Genomic DNA, 27,025 nt, shown 5'->3' on the forward strand with positions numbered 1-27,025 from the left:
ATACAGAAAATCTCTATTACTGCAATTATGTTTTCATATCACTTGAAATGCAATGTCAGCTAAAAGCTGTTTTCAAGTTTCTGTGGCTTGCTTCCTGTACAGCTTATGCCAAGCTGATGGAAGTCCCTTTCTTCAGGTGTACATACTTCAAATCTTCCTAGAGTAGCTGGGCTCTTCAAGGATGTGATTTTCATTTTGTTTGTGTGTCAGTGTGACAGAAGACTGGCATTCCCTCAGATGAGTTTTTGTACTTTGCAAGGTTTTTTTTTGTATTACTGGACATATAAGTGAGAAAACCTGCCAAGAAAAAAAGAGAACATAATGAAAATTAAATCTGGTATTATATATTTATATTCACTCTTCCCCGAGTGCACTTTTTGCAGTTCATGGGTAGGCCTTTAGGTTTATGCTTTTTGTTTGACCATTCATTTCTTAAATTTATTCACTAATAGAGGCAGATGTTAACTTCTGTTATTACTGGGCTTGTTTTTGATATAGGTGATTTGGGCGATGTCTGCTTAGAAACTAAAACATCATAGACAGGAAAATGCAGAACATTTAATAGGTGAAGAAGTAAAGCATACAGGCCAAATACAGAGCTACTTGCCTAATATTTTAATAACTGCTAAGGTTAATTCTTGAGAAACTCACAGTGTCACTGTAATTTAACACATTTTAAAAATTTGCTAGAAGAGCTAAAGATAAGCATAGTAACATGCATAATGATTTCACTAACAGCTAGATTGCTGTCAGTCCTTTTGGTAATGAATTACATCATTGTAACATTAAGCAAATGCCAAAATATATTTTTCTGTGAGAATCCTCTGGCTTTAGGCACCTTGGTTCTTCCTGATTCAGTGGTTTAGGTATGCATATTGCCATTCCTTATTACCTTGTTGCAACTTGGATGAAAACAATTGCAGACTGAAATAATAGTTACTGAGAACAAAACTGAGGGGTTTTTAGCACTGTACAGCTGCTTGGCAGAACTGTTAGGTCTATGTCTCAGTGTTCTTTGACAGCATGAATCAATGCTCCTTTCCAAAACACAAGCCCTACCTCCCTCTATAGGCATGATAAGGAAAACCAGGTAAGGCCAATCTGCAGTTTAGCACGTTTAGCCTACATAATGAGTGTAATCTCATAAATGAATGAAAGTTACACAGACCCATACAGAAAGCACTTATTTCACGGGCTTTGAGCACCAACATTTCAGATTAATACTCTTATTCAATTCTGCAAGTGTTTTGCTTTTTCCATTGTCATTTATCTGACTCATGGTTCTGACAAAAAGTTATTTGGTGTATGGGGTGCATTCTCAGTGAGAAACACCACCAGAGCGTAGATGCAGCTACTGGCCCAGTCATATTTCTTTGTATTCAGATCACAATGAGATGCAGAAATACATCCAGATTTCAGCTCACAAATATAATGTCCTTTGTGGGCATGTCTTTTGACTGAATCATTGCCACATCCCTTCCTTTGTAAACCAAACTGTTTAATATTTGGGGTGTAAATATCTAAAGTGAGGGTGCCAGGAGGATGGAGCCAGGCTGTGCTCAGTAGTGCCAACCAACAGTACAGGAGGCAAGGGGCAGAAAACAATGCCCAGGAAGTTCCACCCGAACATGCAGAAAAGTTTCATTACTTTGTAGGTGACTGAGCACTGGAGCAGATCGTCCACAAAGGCTGTGGAGTCCCCCTGACAAGGAAATATCCGAGATCCCTCTGGACGCAGTCCTGAGCAACGCGCTCCGGGATGGCCCTGCTTAAGCAGGGAGGTTCCACCAGGTGGCGCACTGTAGCCCCGTCCAGCCCGACGCACTCTGGGACCCTGTGGTACGTATTATTATAGCCCTCTGCAGGCGAAGGGCTGCCCTGCACCGCTCAGGGCGGCTGTGCTGCGCTAGCCCAGGACACGCGTGTGCCGCAAGCCCGGGCTCCATCCCTGTGGGCCCGGCTCCTGCCCGCCGCGGGGGCCGCCCCCGCCCTTGCCCTGATTTAAGATGGCGGCGGCAGCGCCCGGTCACGTGCCGGCGGGCGGGGCGGCCGCGCTCTCCTCTCCGGTGGCGGCGCGCGCGGCAGGATGGAGCCGGCGGCGCTGGAGCGGTTCCACAGCCCGGGAAAGGGCAGCGGCCTCCGCTCCCGCCGGAGGGTGCGGCCCGGAGAGCTGCTCTACCGCGACGTGCCCTTCGCCTACGTCCTCACCAAGGAGCAGCTGGGCAGCGTGTGCGAGTGCTGCCTGCGCAGGTACCGGCGGGAACGCGCCGCTCCGCAGCCAGCGCCGCCCCTTCCGCCGGGGCGGGGCCGCGCCGTGCCATGCCTGCGGGATGGGAGACCGCGCCCGCAGAGGAGCCGGCTGTGCCGGGCGGAGCGGGATGGGAAGGGAATGGAATGGAATGGAATGGAATGGAAAGGGAAGGGAAGGGAAGGGAAAGGAAAGGAAATGGGTACGTGCTCCGGAGAGGAGCCGGCTGCGCCGCGCTGTGCTGGGTGCCGCGGCTGTGTGCTGCCAGGGCTGAGCTGCGGGGCTTGCCGCTTCCTGCCGCTGTTTTTAACTGGGGGCTTTTATTTTAAACGGCTTTTTTAAGATGTCGCCTCTTCCCGAGCGCGGGCAGTTCCCGGGGAGGTTTCCCGGGCTGGCAGGAGGCGGCAGTGCCGGCGTGGCTCGGTGCGGTGCCGCTGCTCCCGCTGGGCTGGCGGTGCTGGGAGCGTCCGGCCTCCGCTCGGGTTCTCCCGAGTCCGGCGGGGCAAAGGGGAGCTGTGCCCTGGCGTTCGCACAGCTCAGGAGGCACCAGCCTTCTTGAAATAGGCAGCGGGCGATGCTTGAGTTTCGTGTCGCCTGGCCAGGTTTATCCCGCTAAAGAGCACGTGGCTTTGAGACGTGCCGTAAATAAATGCCTGCCTTCCCCCTCGCATATCCCTGCAAGTGGAAACTGACAAACACATAGTAACTTTCTGTGTTTTTTAAGAAGGAAAGCAACAAAACTGGATTTTAAACTTGAGCAGTTTCCCAGCGAGCCGTCTTGTGGCAGAGCTGTTAAAGGAACATCTGTATATTAATACTTGAAACATTCTGCTGCTTGAGCCAAACCCCTGTATAATTGCCAAGACGTGAAGAGAGACAGGAGAAAATTCGATACCGCTAGTTTTCCTTTTTTAGGTTTTTGCTTTGGTTTGATTTTTGTTTGGGTTGGTTTTTTTGGGCGGGGGGAAGGGGATTATTTTGAAAGCATTTGAAGTTTTGTTTGTTGAAACAGTCCAGGTAATTTGCTTCATGTCCTTTACAGGCATCTCATTTAATCCAAGTAAAAATTTGACAATCTATTCCAGGTGATGCTTGCATCTTCTAAGATCTTGTATCTTCAGCATATTGAAAAAAAAATCCCAACCAAAGCAAAACCCCAACAAAATCTCCTCAAAAAACCAAAAAAAAAACCAACCAAAAAACCCCAAAAACAAACAAACAAAAAACAACAACACCAACAAAAAAAAAAAAAAAAAAAAAAACAAAAACCAACAAAAACCAAAAAAACTCCACCAAACAAACAACAACAAAAAAAAAAAACCCAAAAAACACAACCCTAATAAATGCCAAATTCAAAAGATTTTTAGCTATTATGCCTGTAAAGTCTGACTCGGGACATCAGAGCTCTTTGGCGTGGTGACTGAACATTTTCTACTTGAAGTTGTGACGGGCTGCAGACTTCAGAAGACAGGCTGAGTGCAGCAGCAGGTAGAACAAAAGTGAATCTGGGGTGTTTGGATGTAGATGTGTAACCAGGGCATGTTTTGTTGGGAGAAATAATGGTACTACCAGCTTGTTATATCACAAGAGGTTAGTAATTTGTGGTTTTAGTTATTTTTCTCTATAGTGATAGCAGTTAAATTTTAAAAAGTGAATAAGGAAGTAAAAAATATATTTCCACCAATCTGTCTTCCTTTGCAAAATATGCTGTGAGTAGACAAAGTTTATAGATCAAGACTGTCCAAGCTGACATTTGTCTAATTAAAGGATATATATATTATACATCCATACAGAGATTTTTTTTTTTTATCTATTTGAATCTGGTGTGGTCTTTTTTGAAAGTGAGGTATCAGAAAAAGTTACTGTTCTCTTCCAGGGCTGCAGATAAAAGTCACGGTGTCCACTACTGTTCCTGTTTTTCACTCTGATCTTTAGGTGGCAGTGCAGGAACACAAATTAAAAAAGTCTAGTTCTTAACGTTGATTTAGTGTTTTAGCAATCCTTCTATAGATGCAATTAATGTTTGAGGCTTTACACTGATATGTAATTCTATACTTTTGTCTCTCTGCTTGTAGTAGTGAATGTTGTTCGATGCAGTTTTAGGCTGTACGAGAAGTTCTGGGTGAGCCAGAAGATGGGTAGTGAAGTGCAGAGTATCTTCCTTCTGGACTGCCTGCTGAGAGGCAGCATGGTCTAGCCAGGACTTGGGGTCACAGGCTTGTGATGGTGCTGACTTACTCTATGACCTTGGCCAAGTTCCTACAGCAAGGGTCTCATGTACCAAAGCAGGGTAAGGTTGGCTGTTGGGGCAGTTTGCTGCTCTGTTTTAGAAAGGAAAGCTCAGATAGTGCAGTAGTTCTGCTTAGTCTTACCTCAATTAAAGTGACCATTATTGTGGATTTAAAGTGCTGAAGTATTTATATACAAGAACATACATATATATATATATGTGTATATAGTAATGGTAGAAATATTATCAGCCCATCCTTATCTTACTGGGCTGTTGGTACTGTTTTTATAGTGACAATAAATTTTTTTTGGTCATTGTTTTTAGGTCTACATCATACATAGAGCAGATGGCAGATTTTTGTCACCGTCTCCCCTTTTGTGATTTCTTCTTACTTCAAAGAGAACCCTGTATTTTCTGATGAAGAGGTTCATGTTGGTTTTTTTCTTTATGCAAGGCTGGGCTAAAATGCTCTGCTGTAGATGGTTTAATATGATAGCATAGCTGTTTGAATGGTATTCTGTTAGCAGTTATAAAAAATACTGTCCTGAGTTAGAATACATAATAAAGATTTGCTCTGAAATACAAATTTTGACAGTGTGTTGGCAGTGTGTATTTCTATGGTAGCAGTGTCTTGGGAGAACATGATGTATTGCATGATGGTACATTTTTTCCAAGAGTATCTGTAGTGTGACAAAATTTGAATGGCCAGGATCTTTTTCCAACAATTTCCTGGGGAAAGATTTTTTTTTTTTCTATTACTAATTAAAAGTTTTCTTTATGACTTCTTCCATGCTTGAATACATCTTTAATGTTTGTCTGACTCTCAGATGTTGAATTGAAAATATACCCAGCCTGTTACAGATTGGGAATCAAAATGAAGTGAAAGTCAATGATACCTTTGGTGTTTGATTGCTTTTCACAAAACATTCCTGTGATACCTTGGAGTTACAAGAAAACACTGCAAGAAAATTTAAGTTGATATGTTGGAGCAAGCAAACAAACTTTACAGAGTCCAAGTTTCAGAAAAAGTAGGAAAAAAGAGGTAACACCATCCTATTTCAAAATCCTATACCATTTATGCCTTTAAGGAAAATGAATATATAAGAATAAGTAATGAATAACATTATATATAGACTAAAGTCATAAGATAAGAAATAAAAGACATTAGTGTTTCTTGTTTGGGTAAAGTTAGAGGTTCAGACTATGGAAGTGGGGTAAGAGCAAGTATGAATGTATTTTTGAATGACTACAAGTTTTTAAAACATATTTAGAAAGAGAAAAAAACATTAAAGGTAGGAGTGTTGGTAAGCTAGATGAGACTGCAGACATTATTGCAGTATGGGAAATATAACCAAGCCTGAATAGTTGGTCATGTTAGATTACAGTGTACTAAACACAGGCCAGCAATTGTGTGCTCCTTGCTTGATTGCACCTGGTTTAAAAATAGCCAAATGGAAATGCCTTTACATTCAGAACTTTGCATTCAGCTGTGTCTTCAGTGTTGACACACTCTTAAATTGGCTGCTTTGTTACTAGTATTATTCCTACTAATATGATTACTGCTACTAAGACAACATCATGTGATTTCATCACCATGAAAGTTGGCATACCATTGTTAAAATATGGAGTGTCAAAGTTAATGGCAGCCCGAAGGTACAAAAATACCGTTAAGTTTTAACCACGGTATGGAATTTAAGTGGAGAGAAGCAGGATCTGATGCAGAGAGTGACAAGGGGAGTGGTTGGTGATTGCGTGATCCTTTCTGCCACTTGTGGCTTAGAGTTGTGTGGTTCTGCCTGAGGAGAGCTAGTTGTTAACTGTTCAAGTGTACCCCTTTCACACTGCAGCAGGGAGGTCAGGAGAGGAGAGGAGCTCATAATTTTGGCTCTTTAGCAATGGCACTTTCTCCATGAAGGTTCTGTCATTCACCAATAGTTAAGATGTTTCCTTAAGCACCAAAGATAGCTTTCTCTCCTTCAGCTGAGTGCCTGAGTTCTGCTGCTTCCAGCGTTGCTGGGTGATTAGATGCAAGCTAATGGATGCTCTTTTTTTTAATGTGATGTTTAGCATATGTGCAACTTCCAGTAATGCACAAGGCTGTAAAATCTACACTGCCTCCATATTTATATCTGAAAAATACTTGTATTGCTGGTTAATACAGGAATAGCTTTAAATTTAGGCTAATTTCTTGAAAACATCCTGTTTTGTTGTTCTAGGTGTTCCTAGCATACATATAATTTTGCTCTCCAGGGATTCTTGAGTGTGGAAAATAAATATTTGATTCTTTCATTCTTTGACTTTTAACTTTTCATCAGTTGTCATCAAATGAAGATAGTTAAGTATTATAGTTCTTTAGATATAAATAATATCCAAATATCCATGTTTTATAGTTTGCTTGTATAAAAAGATGTTTTGGGTTTTTTCCCTCCTGTATAATATTGTATTTCCATGGTTGTTTATAGAATGGAACAACAATGTTTTTGAAATTCCTTAGCCATATGTAAGAACATAATTCTTAGACTTACCACATAAATGAATAAAGTTGATCAGCACGACTTGGTGCCATGTCAATAAGGCTTTTTAAAATGTGAGATATGTGTTTGGTGTCCCTTCAGTCAAAATTCTAGACAGTCAAAATTCTAGACAGAGTTCCAGTAGTTTTCAAGATACGTAACTTCTTATGGAGTAGAGGAATATAAAAAAATCTTATTGATCACAGTGTCAGTATTAGGAGCAATTATGTTTTTGTGCTTCCAGGATAGGATAATCCTGGGAATAATATGCTATAATTTGATGGAGCATCCTGACAGGAGTGAAATTGCAGCACTGACTCTTGATGTACCTGAAGTGTGAACTAAGAGCAAAGCATTTGAAACAAAATTATGTGAGACAGAAGCTATACAAAGTATCATAATTTCAGGTTCTGTGTACATTTGTGAGAACGTTTCCCAAGACCTGAGAAATTGAGCACCACCGCCACCAGTAACGTTTCTCTCTGTAGCTGGATGACAGTCTGAAAAAAGGCAGCATTTTCCATAGAAGAGACTCTCCCTTCCCCATCTCACTTACTCCCATAGTGTTGAAGCAACTTTATGAAAAGCAATATACGAATGGTTTTTTTCTGCCCTCATGCCAGCCAAAGCCATAGAAGTGGCTTTCAGGCTGCTCTCCCATGCTGCCAGGAAAGTCTTCTGTGGGAGGGAGTGAAGACATAGACTGTGCTTTCCTGCAGTGGCCATCCAGAGAAGGTCTGTAGCAGAAATTACGCTTAGAGTCTCCATCTCCCATTCCTCTGTTTGGAGTCAGGATGAAGTGGGGGGAAGAAGGAAGCTCTGGCATTCAGGACAGCACTCATAAGTTGTAGTCCTGGCTTGCCTGTTGGTTTGGTTTCCTTCCCTCCTGGCACCCTTTTTAGCGTGGTCAGGAGTTTTGTGTGTTAGCAATATCCCTTGGTAGGTGTTTTTGACCAACCATTTATTTATCCTGGAGGCTTGTTTTGAGACTGTAATTCAGGTTCTGTTAGCTGTAAACCCCTACTTTCATTGCATAGTATTTTGGTCTTCAATTGGTGCCTCCTCACTGCTTTGGATACTCTGGGCTTGCTTTAGGTAATATATGGGTCACTGCTAATCTCCTTCCCTTCCTCCCCTGCCTTGTGGTCTCGAGACTATTGTTCATGTCTGCTGCTGCCAACCTGGCTCTGCTCCTGTTAATAATAGGAGAAACAGCAAAGGGAGAGGCATTGTTAAAAATAAATTCTCCCAGGTCAAGAGTTTTTATTGCCATGCCTTTCATTTATGGAAAATGAAAATTTTAGACATGCTTTAAAGGGCCCTAAAGCTGTTACTGTGTTGGGATTTTGTGTATACAATTTTCATGCTCTATAATTTGAAAGGTATGGTATCAAAATTGTTGTTCTGTCAAACTGTGACTGACCATTTAAGTTGTAGCATTCTTGTAGATTTCACTCAATTTAGGTTTTGCTGTGTATCTGCAATGCACACCTGATACTGTATTTCTGTTCTGCATGGTGTAGTCCCTAATATTAATGTTTTAAAATATTAATATGCTCTGCATAAATACTCTTTGCTTGTGGTTATTGATAAAATGATGAAAATAAGTTTGTGGATTGGATTGTCTTTAGTATGCATTTCCTTAGGTTGAACTGTAATTGTGCAAGTAAAAAATTATAATCAGCACTAGAAGGGAAAACATAAGTGATTAAACTATGGTAACCTCTAGGTAATGTAACAACACAATTAGTTCCAGATATTTCCCAAAGAAGGTTTTTAATTATGTGTAAGTTGCTCAAAGTTTTGTACTGCATTAGGAATTTATTGTTGAAATTTTTTAAGAACTGTTACTGATATCTTGCACATAAGTGTTGGAATTCATGAATTGCTAGTGGTTACTTCCACTGAGTGTCCTCAAAAGCCACTCTGTGCTTTTGCCTGTATGGTGTATGGAATGATGCTGTTCTCCCTTGAAGAATCTTGTTTTCAGAACCAGTTGCAACAGGTGTTTTGAATTATCCAAAATTAGATGGGTGAGGCTGATAGAATTTTCTGTATGTCTCTCTGCCCCAGCCATTCATGTTTTGAAGTGGGTTATGCATGACAACTTACCTGATGTGCTGGCTGGGAGCTGCTGAAAGGGCAGGCATTCTTACTGGCTCTCCCGAGTTCTTGCTCTCCTTCCTGCTCGCATCTTCTGTTTCTCATTTGGCACTTTGCTGCTCAAATGACCTATGATACACTGGTGCAGAGAAATAAACTGGCAGAAACATACTTTACCAAAATAGAAAAGTCTTAGTGCCCTTGAAGCAGCTTATTGCTGGGGGAACAGAGGTGAAGTGGCCATTGAACATGGGTCAAGGTCTGATGGTCAGGGCTGTGTGGTCTGGTAGTAGCTGGCCTTTAGTCTGCTGTAGCTAAAGATGAAACTCTAAGAAGGACAGTTAGAGGAATTTCTGAGCTCTTATGAATGTCTTTAGGAGAAGTAGGGCTTTCAGGTGTGCAGGATCGACTGGCTTGTTAGTGTTGAGGACAATTTTTTCTGCCGTGTAGTCCAGCCTAGTCCTGGACCATGAGACCCCACCCTCATTTCTTTACCAAGGCATGTTTCAGCCATATTTTACTTCCTCAGAAGCATATCCTAGCTTCACTTAAGCAGAAGAAACACTGCAGACTTTTGCAGTTGAAGTCTTGGTTCTGTGGGGGTTTATCAACTTTTCTGACTTCATTTTTGAAACTGATTTTACTCATTTTGGGATCTGTGCTTAATACTAGCAGTCACAATTCTCACAGTGCCTCTGTGGCTGACTGGAAGATTTCATTTAGAGGCCAAGCAAAAGTTTTGAATCATTCCCAAGAGTGTCCTGATGACTGTAGGGTTGGTGTCAAGTGGCACAATTCGTTGAACACCAGTAATTCCTATGCCAACTCAAGCTGCAATCCCCTATTCATGCAATATTTAGCTTTCCTGTTTAGCATCATAACTGCTAGCCGCCTTCAGCTCAGATTTGCTATTAGTTTCATTGTTCACGCTTAAGTTGAAATTAAAGATTGAGTATTTTTTTGCAGTATCTTCTTGGCCTCTAAGTTCCTCATCCTGCAGTGAATAGGTAGGAAGCACAATTTTGGCTTCATTCAGGCTGGGCTTGCCCTGGCTGTTCATGTAGTGTTTGTGTGCTGCCTGTATCATCAGGTTTAAGCATTCAGAGGAGAAAGGCCAGCAAGTGTGTTGAGCACTAAGGAGGGTGTGATTAGGCATGATTATGATCTCAGAATCACAGAAGATGTAGAAGTGCAGAAAAGGAGTGAAAGATCATCACTAAATAAAAAGAGGAAATGAAATTGGTCTTATCAACTGTAAACCCCTTCTTACAACTCACCCAAATATGGCTGATTCATGCAATCTAATTCAAATGTCTCATTCAACTGCTCAGAGTGTGCACTGGTGACCTGAAAAGACAATTTCTTTGGCAATGGTGTTCTTGGTAGTGGGAAGGAGCATGGTAGAATAGTGAGAAAGAAGTTGAGATGTTTGGTGAAGCATGGTCTTCAGGGAGGAGGGATTTGTCTCAGGAAATACTGAGTGTGAAATAAACTATGTTTCTTAAGGTAAAATACTTCTTCAGTGTATTTTGTGCTTCTTAGGCAGAAACTTCTTTTTATTTATTAGTCAAGAAGAGCTTGAAGGCAGCTCACTTTAATATAAATGTTCAAACTAGAGTGCTGTCTTGTTCTTTTTTTTTTTGTTTGTTTGGTTGTTTTTGTTTTTCCTGTTGTGTTAAGTACTATCCTCCCTGGTAAGGTAAACTATGACATTTCTTCTTCTTTTTGTGGGCTGACAGCTGTTTTCCATCATAGAAGTAGAGCCTGCTGCTCCTTCTGAGATAAGGGGTGTACCAAGGAAGACTTGCTGTGTATAAAAATGTATCTCATAATTTTATCTCCTCCATTTCTATGTACCTCGGGTGTGAGAAATAAATTCCGCCTTGCAGATCATTGTATTCAAAATCTTTATTGAATATTGGATGGGATGAGGAAGTTTATGCCAGGCTAGTACACTACAGTTTAATTTCATTTGGAAAAAAAGTTAAGATTTTTTAAATCAAACTCTGGATACACATATTTTAAGAATTGAGTGAATGTTGGTGTGGGTTTGTACTTTGTGTAGCTGGTTTTGATTTCTGTGGTATATTGACTCCAAGTCCTCCAGCTGTTGAAAGTATCTTAGTCCAGATGTCTGAAAAGCAAAAACAGATTGAAAGATTAAAAAAAAAAAAAAATGAAGTGGGACAGAAAACCACTTCAGAGATTTATGGTCATAAGCATCTATGTTGGTTTAGCAAATGAGACTGGCTATTCAGCTATTTATTAATTTTATCCACTTGTCATATTAAAACAGTCATAGTAGTTGATACTCCTGCACAACAGATGGAATAGCCATGAAAACAATTTCTTGAAATACTGTATGACACTCAAGATGTGATGATTGATTTATCTGAAGCCTTTGCCCCAGGAAAAAGAGGCTGTGCAGGAATCCACACAAGATATGTGTAATGCCAGGTGTAAAACTATATAGCAATAAATATATTTTATTGTCAGTAAGATCCTTGCAGTATTATATTGGATCTTCTGTTTGTTTTAGTTTTGTTCCACAAAATAAGCACATCATACTTAGGTAAGTATCTCTTACTATAAAATGCCCCTTTCTGTGGCTAAGAAAGTAGATGAACTGTGCTGATGAGCATTAAAAAGAGTGACAGGCATAAAAATAGCAGAAAAGTTATAGAGGCTTGTAGTTAGCAACCCAGTTGCTGAAAGAAGTTAATCTTGCCACTTCCAGTGGATACCCCGTATTTTATTAAACATGTAGTCTGTCTGTGTGTTTCTTATGTGTGAGTTTTGCTGCCAATTAATACCCTTTGCTGCTTTGGCAGTCATTTTGATTGGATTGCACTGACTGTTTTATGTGATTACTGCTTTATTCTGTGTTCTGATATGTCAAAACTACTTAAATTCAGTTTCTAATGGAATTCTATAAGGAGTGCAGACTTGCTGAGCATTGTAGGCTAAAGAATAAGACCCATCTAAAGACTTTGTGAAAATCTGGCATGGGGTTGTTTTACTGGATTCACCTTTCTATTGAAAAGTGCACTGACAGGAGAATGCTATTACATGTATATAAAATATGACACAGGTTGGGTTCATTAGTGCTGAGTTAATGCCCCTTACGGAATTTAGGATAAAAAATAAATGAATGTGTGGAATTTGGTATGAGTGTTCCAAATTATATATTCAACTAATTTTTTATTGATTAGGAAGTTAGTGGATCTTTCAAGATTATATTTTTATGGTGTTCATTTTATTTGGTATTTCAGGTAGCATTTACCGCTTTCTGGTGCTGCTCACTGCATTTTTAGAAATTCCCTTTGCAATAATACATGTCACGTTACTTGTGTTCACAACCCACTTGTAAGGACTGGTGGTCATTTTTCTCCTTTCTCCTCCATGGACAGTCTTTGAGCACAGCTTGGGAGAGGAAGGGCCAATAAAATCAAAGAATGGCTGTGCTCACCTCTTTTTAAAAATGTCTTGCTCATGTATAAAACTAAAGATATTGTCAGCTGGTATGTATATTTTAATGCATGTGTGAGGAGCATGACAGATGAAGGATAGCCTTGTAGTTCAGATACATAATTGGAGGATTAGAGCCCTTCTTTTGTCTGTTAAATTTAAGGCCTTTCCTGGATTACCTGTTTGAGAGAGGTTTGAGGTTTATTGCATTCACCCATATATTTAGAAGATAGAGTGTAAAATAAAAACATTTAAATTATATGTTTGTATATCACCTTAAGGACAATATTTGGCCTTAACCTTCTTGAAGAATCTGAAAAGTGATTATAGGCAGCAGAAAGCATATTGCTATAAATTTATTAGTACCACTAGGAAACAGTGCAACACCAACAGATTTCTATGTATACTTGGAATTAACATGGCTTTTTGAAATTGGTAAAATATGTCCTAATTGTGCCAGAGATGAAAGCTCTGCCATGCAAAGCTTTATGGCCCATGCAATTTACTGGATGTTATGATTGCTCCTTTCAGTTTCAAAATCTGTGAAACTTGCTTGTCCTTCACAAGAAGAAAGTTTTTGTGTGGGGAAAAAAAAAAATGCAGCTTAACTGATACCATAGATGGAACAGTAAAGAGGCCAGTGGAATGTGAATTACAACAGACTAAAGAAAATGTCAGTGTGAAAAATTGTTTACTTGAAATGGACTCAGGAGACATAACCTGGAGAGCTGCTCATAGCAGAAGGAATATTAAATATTTCTGGGGAAAACTGATCATAAGGAAAGAACACAACAGTTTTTTAAAGTACTTGTCTGCTACAGATGGTATTCTAGTATAAATCAATTACCAAAACAGAGAAAAAAAATAGCAGATGGAAGTTGAAGTTAACAATGTATTTATGATATGAAAAGCTATGAAAAATACTTTCTGATTTTTGTGTAAAAATATCAGAGAGATTTGGAAAGGTGAGACCTGAAGTCCTAGTTTTCACTGGAAAGTTATGGGACTATGACTCTCTGTGTGACTCATGGGAACATTTAAAAAAATGACAAAGAAAATACAGGATTGGGAAGAGATTCATAATTTTTGTACAAGATTTGAATTTCCAGAAGTTGCAAAGCATCTTACAGGGAGGGTAGAAATGGTTTAAATAGACAAGTTTTTTTTTTTTTTTCTAATCTAAAAGATCTCTATGAACTTGTAGGCAAACTGGTGTGGAGGGAACTGGATTTTGAGCTAGGCTGTAGAAAGTTGTGTCTTTGTATTTGGTCAGGAGGGCTGTGAGATGAAAGCACCAGTGCGAGGCATGTAGCCAGAGAGCCTGGGGCTGTTTGCATCGTGCCATCGGGGTGGTTACACTGCCTGGTGGTAGAAAAGCACATCAGGTATCACGGTCTGCACCAATGAATGTGGATGTTACCTGCAGTTCCGAGTATCCTGTTTCAAAGTTGGTTTTAGCCTCTTATCTTGTTCTTGAGTCTCAGGGGGAGTTGAATTATTAAAGGACATATTTTGCCTTTGAACAAGTAGCTCTCAGCAATGTCAGTGTTTGGTGTGCACAGAATACAGCGATGTTTGGCTTTCTGTTGTGGGGAGCTGACATAGGGCTCTGGTCACTGCTGCAGCTTTCCTTCTCCTAATCTGCTTTGAGGCAGATGAAATAATTTACAGAACGCCCAAGTGTGTTAGAAATTATTATGGAGCGAAAGATCTTGTCCTTAGAGATCGTGTTGGAAGTTGTGACTTTGGGAATATGTCTGTTCAGAACTACTGTGCTGTAGACTTATTAATTTTTAATATTAATATCTTCTTTTTAACCTCCCCCTATGGAGTCTTACAGGCTGTGTCTGTCAGTACACATGCTATTTTATGATTCTTGTAGTTAGGGTAACTTGTGAAGCACATATTTGGTACTTGTTCATATGGGCCTTAATATTAAATTAATTTTTACTACAAAGTACTTTATGAATAGCTGTTTGTTATTAATTGAAAGACTATGCTTACTTTTTTGCTTATAGCATATAAGGATTCAGAATCAGTTTTAAAAACTGCATTTGTTGGAATATCTCCATGTCTATCCATTTTACAGCTGGAAGGTAATGGCATTTTTAAATATTCATTTTATTTTTCCAATACAAAGTCACCTGCACTGTGTGTTTGCCTCCCTTTTGTTGTAAATTCTTTGAGGCATGAAATAGCTTGCCAGTTGTCTCTTATGCTCACAAGTTAATGAATGGTTATCAGTTTATTGCAGATAATAACTTAGCTACAAACTGTAATGCATGCTTAAGTTCTTTGTGTAGAATTTTTGCCTTAAGACAATGTTTAATCAGTGGTTGTAGGTTTAAGAATGTCATTCCAGGCTGTGCATTCTCCCAGGACTACACACAGAAACCTTCTCCTCCCTTGCCATCCTGCTCCATTCTGCGAGCAAAACTTTTCTCAGCTTTGAAATGCTTCCAATTTTACCACAAACTCATTGTAGCTTTTAGTAAAGCAGATGCTTTGCCTTTACCTTGTGGTGAGTCCTTAGTATTCATTCTGACTGGTGAATATTAATGACCTCCAGTTTTTCCTTGGCTTGTGCCTATGAAATAAAATCTGTCCTTGACATGTGTATCTCCTGTTTACTGCTGTTGGGGATGTGAGTTCACAATAAGGAAGAATAAAATCTCTGAGAAATCACCCCTGCTGTTAACTCCTATTAGAATAAAGACAGAAATAAGGTTTAAATTTTATTCAGCTTGTATGACTCCTAGAATTGGTAATTTCCAAAGGTGCATTTTTTTTTTTGTTTGTTTGGGTGTGTTTTCTTTTTATGCCTATGTATGCTGCAGAAAAAGTTCTGGATTACTTTTAATTGGGAAAATTATGTTCTCTTAAACTTACCTCATAGTGGAAATAAATAAAAAATTATGTTTAAACAGTCTTTAAAAAACTTAGTTCTTAATTTTGAAAAGTTATTTCCCAAGCAATTTTAGATTAAATTAATTAAAAAAATCCATTTATTCCTTCTTAATTTTTATTTTGAAGTTACAGGGGTTATATTTAGCAAATAAATATGTTGTGCATTTGAGGAAACAAGGTTCTACTAAAGCAGTGCAGTTACTGCTGGCACTCTGTGCAAGGTAATATGGTGGTGGTAGGCCATCAAATAGACCTGTTACTTAATGAGATGTACCACAAAGCTTTATACAATATTGGCTTCAATATCAGGCTTTTGGAGGACCCATTCAAATAAAACTTACATCTTTTTCTGTTTTAAAAATATCATAGCAGTTACTGGAAGAACATTAAAAACATTTGCACTCTCTTCTTGCTTTGTACTAGTTTTTCATCTTTTGCATAACTGTGTGTTGACAAAGCCTCATTGACAGAAAATTGACTCTGAAATGTGTCCAGCATAAACACTGTATGTTGACGTGACTGGAGTTCCTATAGAGCTGTCCATGAGGAGTGACATTTTCCAATTACTCAGTCTAGTTCCTTAGCCTGTTTCAGCAGTGGACGTGGAAGCAAATGTCCCTTCTCCTCACATCAAAAGACTAAACTGCTTAATTATGCCGGGGGATGTCAGTGCAGCTGCTGCCCTTGTGCTTTGCTTTAAACCCCCCAAAGTGGTATTTAGGTCGTGCGTGATGGTACTGCTGGGTGGGGAGGTCAGGTGCTCCATGTTGTTTCTGGAGTACCTGCTCTAAGCAGAGCCTGGCCTTGTTTTCAGGAACTGTGGTTTCCTTTCACCACTTGAATTCAGCTGTTGGGGTTTCACCAATGACCAAGGCCCTGTGTGGCTTGTTTTTTTCTGAGGGGGGGCTTCCATAACCAAAATGCTTCCAAAGGGAGGGCAGATGTGTCCTGGTTTGTTGTGTAAACAAAGTTGTTTCACAATAAGATGAAGAATTTTTCCAGGATGTTGTGAAGAGAAGCCATTTCTGGTGAACACAGGTAGTAGCAGCCCAGGGAATGAACATTCAAGAGGATTAATATAGTTTGAAGAAGTGAATAGATAAGATTGGGACTTAAAAATATGCCTGGAGAAAGCCTAGTTTACAATAATCTTAATTGTAGGAAAAAAACCCCAAGCCTAAACCAACAAATACCCAGAACTAGATTGCTTTTCTATGTCGTGCAAAAGCACTACTCTGTTTTGCTTTATTTTTTAAACCTAATCAACAATTTTAAGTTGCATTTGACTAACATTGTTCCTAAACTCACTTTAAATACTCAGCATTAAAAAAGCTAATTTGTCTAAAAAGTCTTAGTGTGATTAAGTTTTTTAATTGCATGCTCAGTTCCACTGAGAAGATGATCATTAAAAAAATTGGTGCCAGACACAGAAACAGTGTTTAGTTAGGCTGTAAGACTTAGGCAACTTTGTCTTTCTTGACAGATGTTGAATTTCTCTGTGTTGATAAGTTTAAAATTAAAAATAAAAAGGAGAAATTACAGCTGAAACTTGTCTACCCACTTGCAAAATGGCCAGCAGCAAGAAAAGCAAGAGAAACCCACCAAAATTTAACTGCAGCTTCATGATACTTTGGTTTTGTTTTCTAGGTGGCCAAAGTACTCTTGTGTGTCTCCAGCAGAATAGGAGCTGGTGTTCTTCAACACTAATTTTGGTTGATGCCTTCCATGTGCTTCAGCTAATATGAAATTTGAAATTATGCTCTATTTTAAAGATATTTTTGCAGTTGAAATTAGTTTTCTCAGCAAGAATTAGGTTTGTAGCTTTCTATTATGTGTGAACACAAGGTCTGACCTTAGGAAGTGTTTAGGTGTGTCCACTCCTGTTGAAGGGATTAGACCTTGAACATAAGGTACAGGAGATGTGTTATCTTGTAGGACTGAGCCATTTCACTTCATTTCTGACCTAATCAGTATTTGAACTCAAGTTTCAGGAAATTAATGCTTACTCTTGCCATTTCATTTCTATAAGATGCTGCAATGAATTGGAAAATTATATTTCAAGAATACATGAGAACTCGGAACATCTGTTACAGTACAGTGAAATGTGCATTTCACATGCCTGGCACAAGAAAAATAAGTTCTTTAGATCTCTATATATTTTGGAGTTGCTTTTTTTATTTAACCCCTTCAACATTTTTCTTTTCCCTCTTAAATTATGCTCCTCTTATTTGCAGAAGACCTAAAGGTAAGCCTGCAGCATTTTTCAGAACTGTAGGATCTTTAAACAATTAATTTACTAAAGTTACTTTCGATGAAAACTTGGACTGTGGATTTGAATTTTGCTTAGAAAATCAAGTTTGAATTTTAAAGCCTGATTTATATACAGGAAGATCTCTTTGTTAGTGTTTTTTCCCTCCTACTTTTGTGAACTATTCTGTATAACATTTTTGATACAAAATGTGGATCCCTTTTGCTATCGAAAGATACTAGACTATTTCTCTGAATGTTGGTATATTAAATATCCTAATACCGAGAAGTTTTCAGTAATAGAAGGGATGATTTATATATTCAGATATGCCCCTGTTGTTTTTTAAATTTCTAATAGCAAGTGAAGATTTTGATAAATTGTGATTGTTACTATTGATGCAGTTGTACTTAAGTATCTTTGTTCCTTCCTCATGGTTCATCCCATTCTATGACACTGCATGGCTGACATCGTTCTGGAGGTTAGTTCTGCAGGATTACTCAAATACTCCAACCCCACTCGGAAAGGAGAAGAACTTTCAAAACCGAAAGATGAGGAGGGTTCCAATCACACTGATCATATAAGTTGGGGTTAGTTCCTTGTGTTCAGACACACTGGCTTTAATCTGCAGGTTCTCCTCTAGACGTAAATGTACCCTTAGTGCTCATGGTGATCTTTTTGGTGAATTAGGAAGCATGGTCAACGATGAAATGAAAAATTATCTTCCAATGATAGATCTGTTTTATTTGGAATCATTTAGCAGAATGTGAACAATGACTATGAGTCACTCTGTGACTAGAAGATGCTCAGTTATTGGGGTCTTAAACTGGGAACCTCTTATGCAGAAATGTTTAAAACTACTGTAGATACTAACTATCATTTAAAGCTCTGTACCTATCTGAGAAATAATTATTTCTTTGGTCTGACTGTTGATGCTTGATGTATTTGTTGAATACTCTGCCAGCTAAGAAATGAATTTGCTAATGAGAAACAAAATGACTACAAAGAACTGGAATTACGAAGGATGAGTTAGGCTCTGAAAAAGCTGTGCAGATTCTACTTAAAACCCCTCCTGCTTTGGAATATAGGATATAAAATTTACATACTCTGTTGCTATATGAAATAAGTAACAATTGTGGATTTTATTTGGTAAAAATTAGGTGGTATTATAGTCTTGCATATTCAGTTGTAACAGGCTGTGTACAAAATCTCTATATATCAGCTGTGGTTGCTGTGAATAACTGAGTCTTTCCCATCATTTGTCTCTATGTGATCACTTTGGTGATTATAGAATTTTCTATGAAATGGTTTTGGTGGCTCAGAATTAATTAAAAGCATACAGAGTACAGTGGAACAGTTATATGATCATGTGACACACTTGTGTGAGGAAAGATTGATTTGATACAAAAAGACTTTGCCAGCTGTTTTTCTTTCTGTTATACGTGTATGGATTTTAAGGGAGTTGAATGTTGCAGGAGTTTTGTCTTACCTTCTGCCAGAGTCAATTCAGTGCCAGTTCTAGTTAAAAGATATTTTCTTCATGGTTATCACATATGAGAAAAAAAAAGAAGTTAGTATGCCATAAAGAAGGACAGAACTTTTATTTAGCTTTAACTTTGCAATTCAGAACTATTTTCCTTAGACTAGTTCGCATCATGAAATAACATCATATATTCTTCAGTTGTTCTGTGGTAACAAGTAGCATCCTACTCTGTGAAAAAACAAATGATTAAAAAAAGGTAACAATTCTGGTGAAGGACATATGTTGCTAACTAGTAAATTATAAGGGTGAGAGTGTTTTTCAGCTGTAATTGGTTACATTCTGGAAGTGTAGGGGAACCTAGGTTAAAATAATGCAAGAGCAATTGCGTTTGTGAGCAAAATGAAATATATTTTTTTAAGAGAATGTGCCTGCATCTTAAGGAAAGGTCTGTGGTCTGCAGGAGTCCACAGAAGAGTAATCTCAAGAACTGAAAGCTGAAGGGAGCCACATGATGGGTGTTGCTGCTGTTGCCTCTGCAGAGGATAGTTGAACTTATTTTTTGATTATTGAGAGAATGGACCAATTTTAGTAAGCAATGGGATATTACCTCATCTGGAGCTGTCATAATGTACCCTCTTACATGATGCCTAGTGGCACCCCAGATTACATGCTATTTAAAAAAAACCCCAAAACTTAACAAAAAAATAGAACCAAAACTGCAGAATACATTACATACCTCCTTCTGTACTAAGCATCCTTCTATTTCCTGTGTCCTTTAAAGATGTGCCCTAAAGATGCGCAAACCTCTCTCTCCACCCCATTAATATCTTCATTTGAAGTAGCAGGACTGCAGTGTACCCTTCAGCCATTCCACTATACTGTGTTATTTCAGGATTGCCGGGAATAATCTTATTCTGCTGCTTGTCTTTCAGAGCACTGTGAACATGCATCTGTCTTGGCTCACTGCACCGTTTCCAGTTGCCTGTAATTGCATCCAGAAATGTTTGTGAATTAGAGCGGTTGATGAAGTAGAGGTAGACTCTGCATACCAACCCTTCTCCTCCACAGCCCGGCTGGAGTATCCAGAAATGATAGGAAATTTCAGCTGGCCTTCAAGAGTAACACTGGGAAAAAATGCATTGCAGTAGATTGTTGCAGGAATGACACAAAGGACATGGTTGCAGGGAGGTCTAAGAAACCCTGTTTTGTTGGAACGAAGTAGAGCTAAAAAACTGGGTGTATGCATCATGGCTAGGGCTTTGCAGCCTGGCAGTAACTGGTGGCCCAAGGGTAGGGTAAGATTGATGGCTCACTCATTCTATTGCCCATCCCCATCAGGTGTAATGTGGTTAAAAGCCTCAAGCTTTTATCCAGAAACTTTGTCTTGGTAATACTAAAAAAGAAACAGAGCAAACCATGCTTTGTTTCTTCTTAATTAGTATATGAACATTGGCGTTTACTTCCTTTAGATATTGGATCTGGGCTTCATCATATGCAAATTGTCCTGGGTCTGTTTGTTAAATTGTGTTTATTTTACAACTTCCTGAGCTGTTTCTGATGTTGCATGGATCCCATTTTCCTAAGAGTCAGTTATGAATTTTAATGTTAATTTTTTACATGAATTTTTGTGGTAGTTCATGCATGTCTTATTTTAGATACTAGAATCTAAAACTATTATCTAAGTTGATGCTATAGTTGTCCTCTCCTACAGACCAATCCAAATCAATGACAGTAAATGCAAATTTATTCAAAGATTATGGGGAGCTCTCCAAAGATGTGTTTATAGCTGCAAGTCATCTGTTTTCATAGTCCATCACATGCAGTGTGTCTACTGATCTGAATGATCAGAATGGTCCCATTAGAGGAGACAATTTTGATTTCTTCAAAACCCTGTGAGCAGTGAACTCCTTGTTTCTAGTGTACCTGTTATGAATGAATAAGGGTTTCCTCAGGGGAAATCAGCAGGGTATTGTTTTAATAAGAGGTCAGCAATGAGGCTGTGCTGCTCACTGGGTTCCAGCAGTATGACACTTAACCCAGCTTTTGGGTGCTCTGCAGGGTACAAGGTAGTGAGAAGTATCTGGACTATGGTTTCCAATTGCTTTGTGGTATGGGGTTTATGTGAGAAACAATAAAAAGTAAAGGTTGGGTTTCAAACTCTGTTACCTTTGATTTAGGAATTTGTTAGAAGTCTACTTTTGAGCAAAACCAGTAACTTTTAAATACATACAATTATATTAGTGCATTTTCATGTTTGTTCAAAATTCAGAATATTTTGGAAACTAATGAAAATAACTGGTAGAAATAAACTTTAGCTTTATACCTAAGGCATGGATCTTGAGCCTGAAAACCGGATTGGTTTAGTTCCAAAAGACAAAAAGGTTTAGTAGTTTTGGTAGAATAAAACTCAGATTTCAACCAGTGTAGACTGACTGAAACTGTGTACTATGCTAGGAATAACATTTCTTTTAACGCCCTAATTAGTCTTTTGTTGCTGTTAGGAAGTTTGCTTCTAAGTGTTAAATTGTAGGCTTTTCAACCCTAGGGTGCCCAGTTATTTGTCAGGTGTTCACACAGTGATGCAGCCTCTATGGTGCTAATCACCAGGTTGCGTATTGGTGGCCCTTACAGCACTGTGTGGTGGCTGACAAGGTTTGGAGTCCCACAAGTATTTCCTGGTTTAGAAAGGGCAGCTTCGGTTTGTCAGAGAAAACTTTGTTTCCAGATATTAGAATTTCTTTTGTTGTGCAACTGATATTTCAAATACAGTACTGCATTAAAAAAACAGACTTGAGACTGTTTGTGAAAAGTCATCTGCAATTACAAAATGAAGACATTTTAAAGAGTGTACTTATAATAGTAGGAAAAAAAAATCTGTTTCAAGTTAAGTACATTAATCTTGGGTAATATATTTAGTCTTGGGCAATAAATTTATTCAGATTAAGTATTCTTATATATTCCTTACATTAAGAAAACTGTCTTTGTGAGAACATAATGATTGACTTTGATGTGCTCATTCTTCCACTGAAGCAGGATTTTTTTTTTCCTTAAAAAGCAAATTTAAACTTGTAATCAGTCTTTAGAGTGTGGAAAGTGCACTAGTGACTATAAATGAGAAATTTTGACAGACTTTCTAGGCATCCCACAACTGCTGCCATCATTGTGTTAGCTCTTTCAAATAAATGGATAAAATTCTAAGATTCATAGTCAGTCTGAAGTATTTATATATTCTTTTAAAGATTGCAATGTTTGTCATATGCAAACAATGTATAGTTTTTGTCATATGGCTTTAGTATATTTTTAGGAGGTGTATTTTATTTTTTCTTTTGATGCAAGTAGTAAGTTTTGCATGGATATTAAATGCTTTGTGTGACAGAGGCTTGTTAGCAGTATATTTTATACATGCAATTAATAAATAGTCTCCATGAGGCAAATTTAAAATGAGAAGTTGTACTTTTTGTTTGTTTTTAATTTATGGCAGATATCTGTTGCAGGTATCTTTTTAAGAATGGTCTATTCATGAGACTTAAAAGAATTTGAAGATCTGCAAATATGCAAGTTTTTTTCTACTGTTACTGTTTTCTACTGTTATTTTGATCTTGCTCCCAGTTGGTCTCAGTAACTGTACCTTACATGAATTGAAATTCATGTCAGTGTGGGGCTTTAATAAATACTTCCTTACTTAGGGCTTACATACTTTTATTTAGACTTTAAGAGGTATTTTTCCCTAGGTATTTTACATGTTAGAATATGGCTTGTTTTGTTAATTAAGTTTATGGAAGGACATACAATGGCATGTTAAGGTGGAATCTGTCAGGCTTAGGGTGGGCTTAAGCCCCTCTGCTCAGGGTTTTGCAGAGCTGTTAGATACAAAATTTGAAGTAACTGAGATGGAGCATTAAGTGGAGAAGTTTGCCTGGAGGGATGTGTGTGCTTTATTTTGAGTGGGTTGGCATAGCACGCCAGCCAATGGTGAAACAGACCACGTGTGCTGCAGGTTGCTGGGATGGAGGGGTGAGATGTGAGCGCATGCACAGATCACTTTTAGTGAGAGAGAGCAAGGGTAGAGGAGTTTGTTGTGCAAAAAAGTCTTTCAAGAAGAGCAATATATATGTATTCAGCTATATATGTAGCTGAAGAGTGGTTACCAGCTGATCTGGTCACATCCAAGATATTTTTCTTTGGCATTTAAACACCTGCCATTGGAGAAAGAGGAAATGTTGAATTCTTTGGGTAGGCTTATGGTCATATAGGTACTGCACAGTTTGGCTGCAAAACTGTAAGATTTGTTCTTAAAAAAAGCTTGCTGTAAATATGTGGCTTTCTGACAACCAGTATGTATTTATCTAAATTTAAATTTTTCCTGTCTTTAGTCCAAATTTTAGATCAATTTGATTTAGACAGATCTGTGTTCTGGATTCGTGAAGCTACAGGGAAACAAGCCTGATTGAGAGATGCATCTTGACTTTTAGTGGTCAGGATTATGGCAGTAAATAAAGTTACATGGTTAATGAGCTCTGTGGATTTTCCTTTAATCTCAGGGAGATACTGGTTGCTCTCTGGTTAAAATGATGATGTAGCTGATATATTTAATGGAAGGATTTATCCATTTAAAACAAACCAGCAGAGGGGTTCTTCTGTTAGGATAGTGAAGTTGGCCTATGCAAGGCTCTATTCTCAGTATCAGTTCTGCTGTATTTGCAGGTTTTCTAATCTCTGCATTGTAGGTATATAATTCCTGTGGTTGGGACTGTTCAAATCCTTTCCTTCACTTTCTCCATGGGTACTTAACTCTTCCAGAGCTTCTATGCTGGTATCTAGTTCAAATGTTTAAAGTACTCTTTGAAATCTGACTATCTTTACATGGCTTCAAATTGCTTCCAAAGTGCATTTAAACTAGCAGTGGTTTTTGGTTGGGATGTAGTCTGCTTATCTCTTGCATTTTGTGTTCTATTGCTCTTCTGTTTTCTGTGAGTGTAAACATTCCTGAGAATGGTCCCTTCCTAACTTCTATAACCTTCATCATAACCTCCTGAAATTTTAGTATGGTTATGTTCATTCTCTGATTTCCATGAAACTGATAGCTGATGTGTTTCTTGCTTTCATTGTACTGTGTATTAGAGTATGATATTTGGCTAATTAAATTTATCTTCTTTTCTTCTGTAAGTATGTAGTTCTCATAATTTGATAATTATTTTCAGAAGATTTTATTAGAACTTTCATAATGATGAGAGCAACTTCTATACATAAAGTTACTTGGATCCTTCTTTGTGGGATAATTTAAACTGTAGAAATTCAGGAGTAAAATAAAAATAATAAAAAAGAAATAAGTAAAGTTCTGTTAGTGCCTTTGTTGTACCAGTGTTCCATGTTATGGAGATTTTAGATTGTTGATCAGTTTTAATGTATTAAAAATATAAGCTGAGATGAAGAGTTTAACAGTGCTAAATATTTATAGCAGAGGAAAGTCAATAACTTTAGGAAAATGAAGAATTATGAGCCCTTTGTTTAAGGTTTCCAAATCTATGAAAAAGGGTTTACCCAGATATTTAAACTTGCTAATAAATAGCTTTCCTAATAAATTATTAGGTTTTGCTCCTACTAGGAACTTTTAAAATCTGCAAAAGTAATACTTCTTGCTGTAAGTGAACTTTGGATCAGTTACATTTGCATGCTGTGTTATGATTTTTTTTTTTTTGTGAATTATGGTACTTTTTGGAAGATCAATATTTAGACAAAACAATTTTTCATTTCCCTTCCCCCGCTGTTCCTGAAGCTTTTCCAGTTTTTAAACTAAAGATTTAAAATATCTTTTTTAATTTGTTGTACAAAATGGGATGCAGTTGACTATTTTTTTTAAACAGCTATCTTGTAACCTCATCTAGCTTATATTCTACTGACTGAAACAAAATGCTTATACATAAATCAGTCTCTCTGCTCTTGATTATTGTGGGCAGTGATGCAGGGACCAATTCTAATAGAATTTGCAGGGAAGAAGTCAATTGAGTTTCGACAGGGGTCATGTAGGATCCATAAACTCCCACGGGGCAGTTATCAAAGATGTAACTGTATGCAATGGAGCATAGCAGAGCTAATGCCTTTTACTTACTGATTCTTGATTGAACAATTAGTTTGACAATGGTCACCATGCACTTTGCCCTTATTAGATAGGTTTGATAGTACAAACAATCTTACAAGACATTTATAAGCTTCAAGGTGATTTTAAGTTCACAGGTAATTCTCCCAAAGTGCTGCTTTGGTATCAATCAGAGACTTTATTTTTGCCTTCTTGAGTTTAACTCATACTCAATGTGTTTGTTCTTGATACTATCACTGCTTTATAAAACCCAAAAATCATGGGTTTGCCAAGCCCCATTTTAAATCTTTGTTTTAATTGGTTAGTTGGGCTGGTGCCACATAGCCCCTAGAAAACGGAGAACGAATAAACTTACTGTACATACTGGTGTCTGTGTGTGTGTTTGTTTTTGAACAAAAACTACTCTATGACTGACTCATTTTTCTTAAATAGAGAAAAAAAGAAATTCAGGTTATAATTAACAGGCATATCCCTTAAAGTAATATCTCTTGTATTTTTTTTTTAATGGTTAAAAATAATTGGCAATTTATATTGGAGGCATTTGCCTTAGCTATTTATGCCTGCAATTAATGTTTACTAATTGTACTACTTTTGTGGTGAGTACATTAATGTAGTAATAATCTCTATGGCAAAAATAGCATATAACACATAGCTTTTGTTCTGTACAAAACAAATTTACAAGTGGTATAATAATGTGTCATCTCATTCAGTGTTTGTGTTTTGAACCAATATTATATTGTCTGTCTTGTGTCCAGATAGGGAAACAGGCAGGAAAACTAGAAGTTGTGCACCATTTTAAATGCAAACTTTAACAGATTGGCTTTTAAATTGATTTGTAGCTTTTACATATATAAAGTATTTCTGGCCAAGTGTGGTTAGATGGTAAATATTTGAGAGATTTCAGTATGCACATATGTTACAATATTGAATATTAAAAAGTGTTCAGTGAAACAAAGGAACTTTAGTCAGATCCGCATCTGGATATATGTTCAAATAATCATTTTCCTTCTTTTTGGAGTCAGAATGTAATTATTTTGATACAGTTCTTACACAGCAGCTGAGTTCTTAATTTAGATGCATTCAAAACTTAGTTTAATTGCAAATCATTCCTGTCTTATACAAAATAGTCAAGTTATCAACATTTTTTCTTCTGACAGAAGTATGGGCTTTATCACCTGCAGCTGTTGACTGATCATCAGCTTCTGTGAAATCCAAATCTACATATACATTTGAAGAAAATTGTACTTTTTAAAAAAATAAAAAGATAGTCAAAGTGAAACCACCACAATATACCAGGGTTTTTTGAAGACATGATTTTTTTTTCTCCAAATTTTAAGGTAAGAGTGGCAGAGTATCTGAAAAATTAGAGAAGGTGTAGTGTAAAGCGTGTGAAAATAATTCTTCTCTATTATTGCAGCTTTGTTTGTTGTAGGGGACATTTTTTGTTCCTGAGTCATTGTAAATCATTGGATGCAAATGGAATAATGTGGAAATAGCAGTGTTATGTGCAACAATTCTCTGTCCTTGTGATCTTAAATTCATTGTCTTTTTTTTTTTATTATTAATCATCTTGCTGCTAGATTAAGGCTGTCTTTGAGAACTCTTGCATTCAACCCTCCATACATAAGCTGTAAATACCTAGTTTTCTCTTCTACTTGATGAGAGAGAGCAAAGAAATTTTATTGTGGATTAATTCTTGTTATCATTGATAGCAAATGGTTGAATGCAGAC

At 37.8% G+C, this 27,025-nt stretch overlaps 1 protein-coding gene across 3 annotated transcripts in view; it reads left to right on the forward strand.

Moving 5' to 3' along the window:
• The first annotated feature begins 2,053 nt into the window (after positions 1 to 2,053).
• SMYD3 (SET and MYND domain containing 3) overlaps positions 2,054 to 27,025 on the forward strand; it is a 376,442-nt gene continuing 351,470 nt past the window's right edge. Inside the window, exon 1 of one of the 3 annotated variants that reach the window (XR_008436193.1) lies at positions 2,054 to 2,250. Coding sequence is in view for 2 of the 3 variants with exons in the window: in XM_053972899.1 (XP_053828874.1) it covers positions 2,087 to 2,250 (164 nt within the window). In the remaining variant the exon portion in view is untranslated. The remainder of the gene's footprint in view (positions 2,251 to 27,025) is intronic. The other 2 variants (XM_053972899.1, XM_053972898.1) reach the window with 2 other exon arrangements.

Source organism: Vidua macroura, chromosome 3 (genome assembly GCF_024509145.1).
Source record: "Vidua macroura isolate BioBank_ID:100142 chromosome 3, ASM2450914v1, whole genome shotgun sequence".
In the NCBI taxonomy this organism is placed as follows: Eukaryota; Metazoa; Chordata; class Aves; order Passeriformes; family Viduidae; genus Vidua; species Vidua macroura.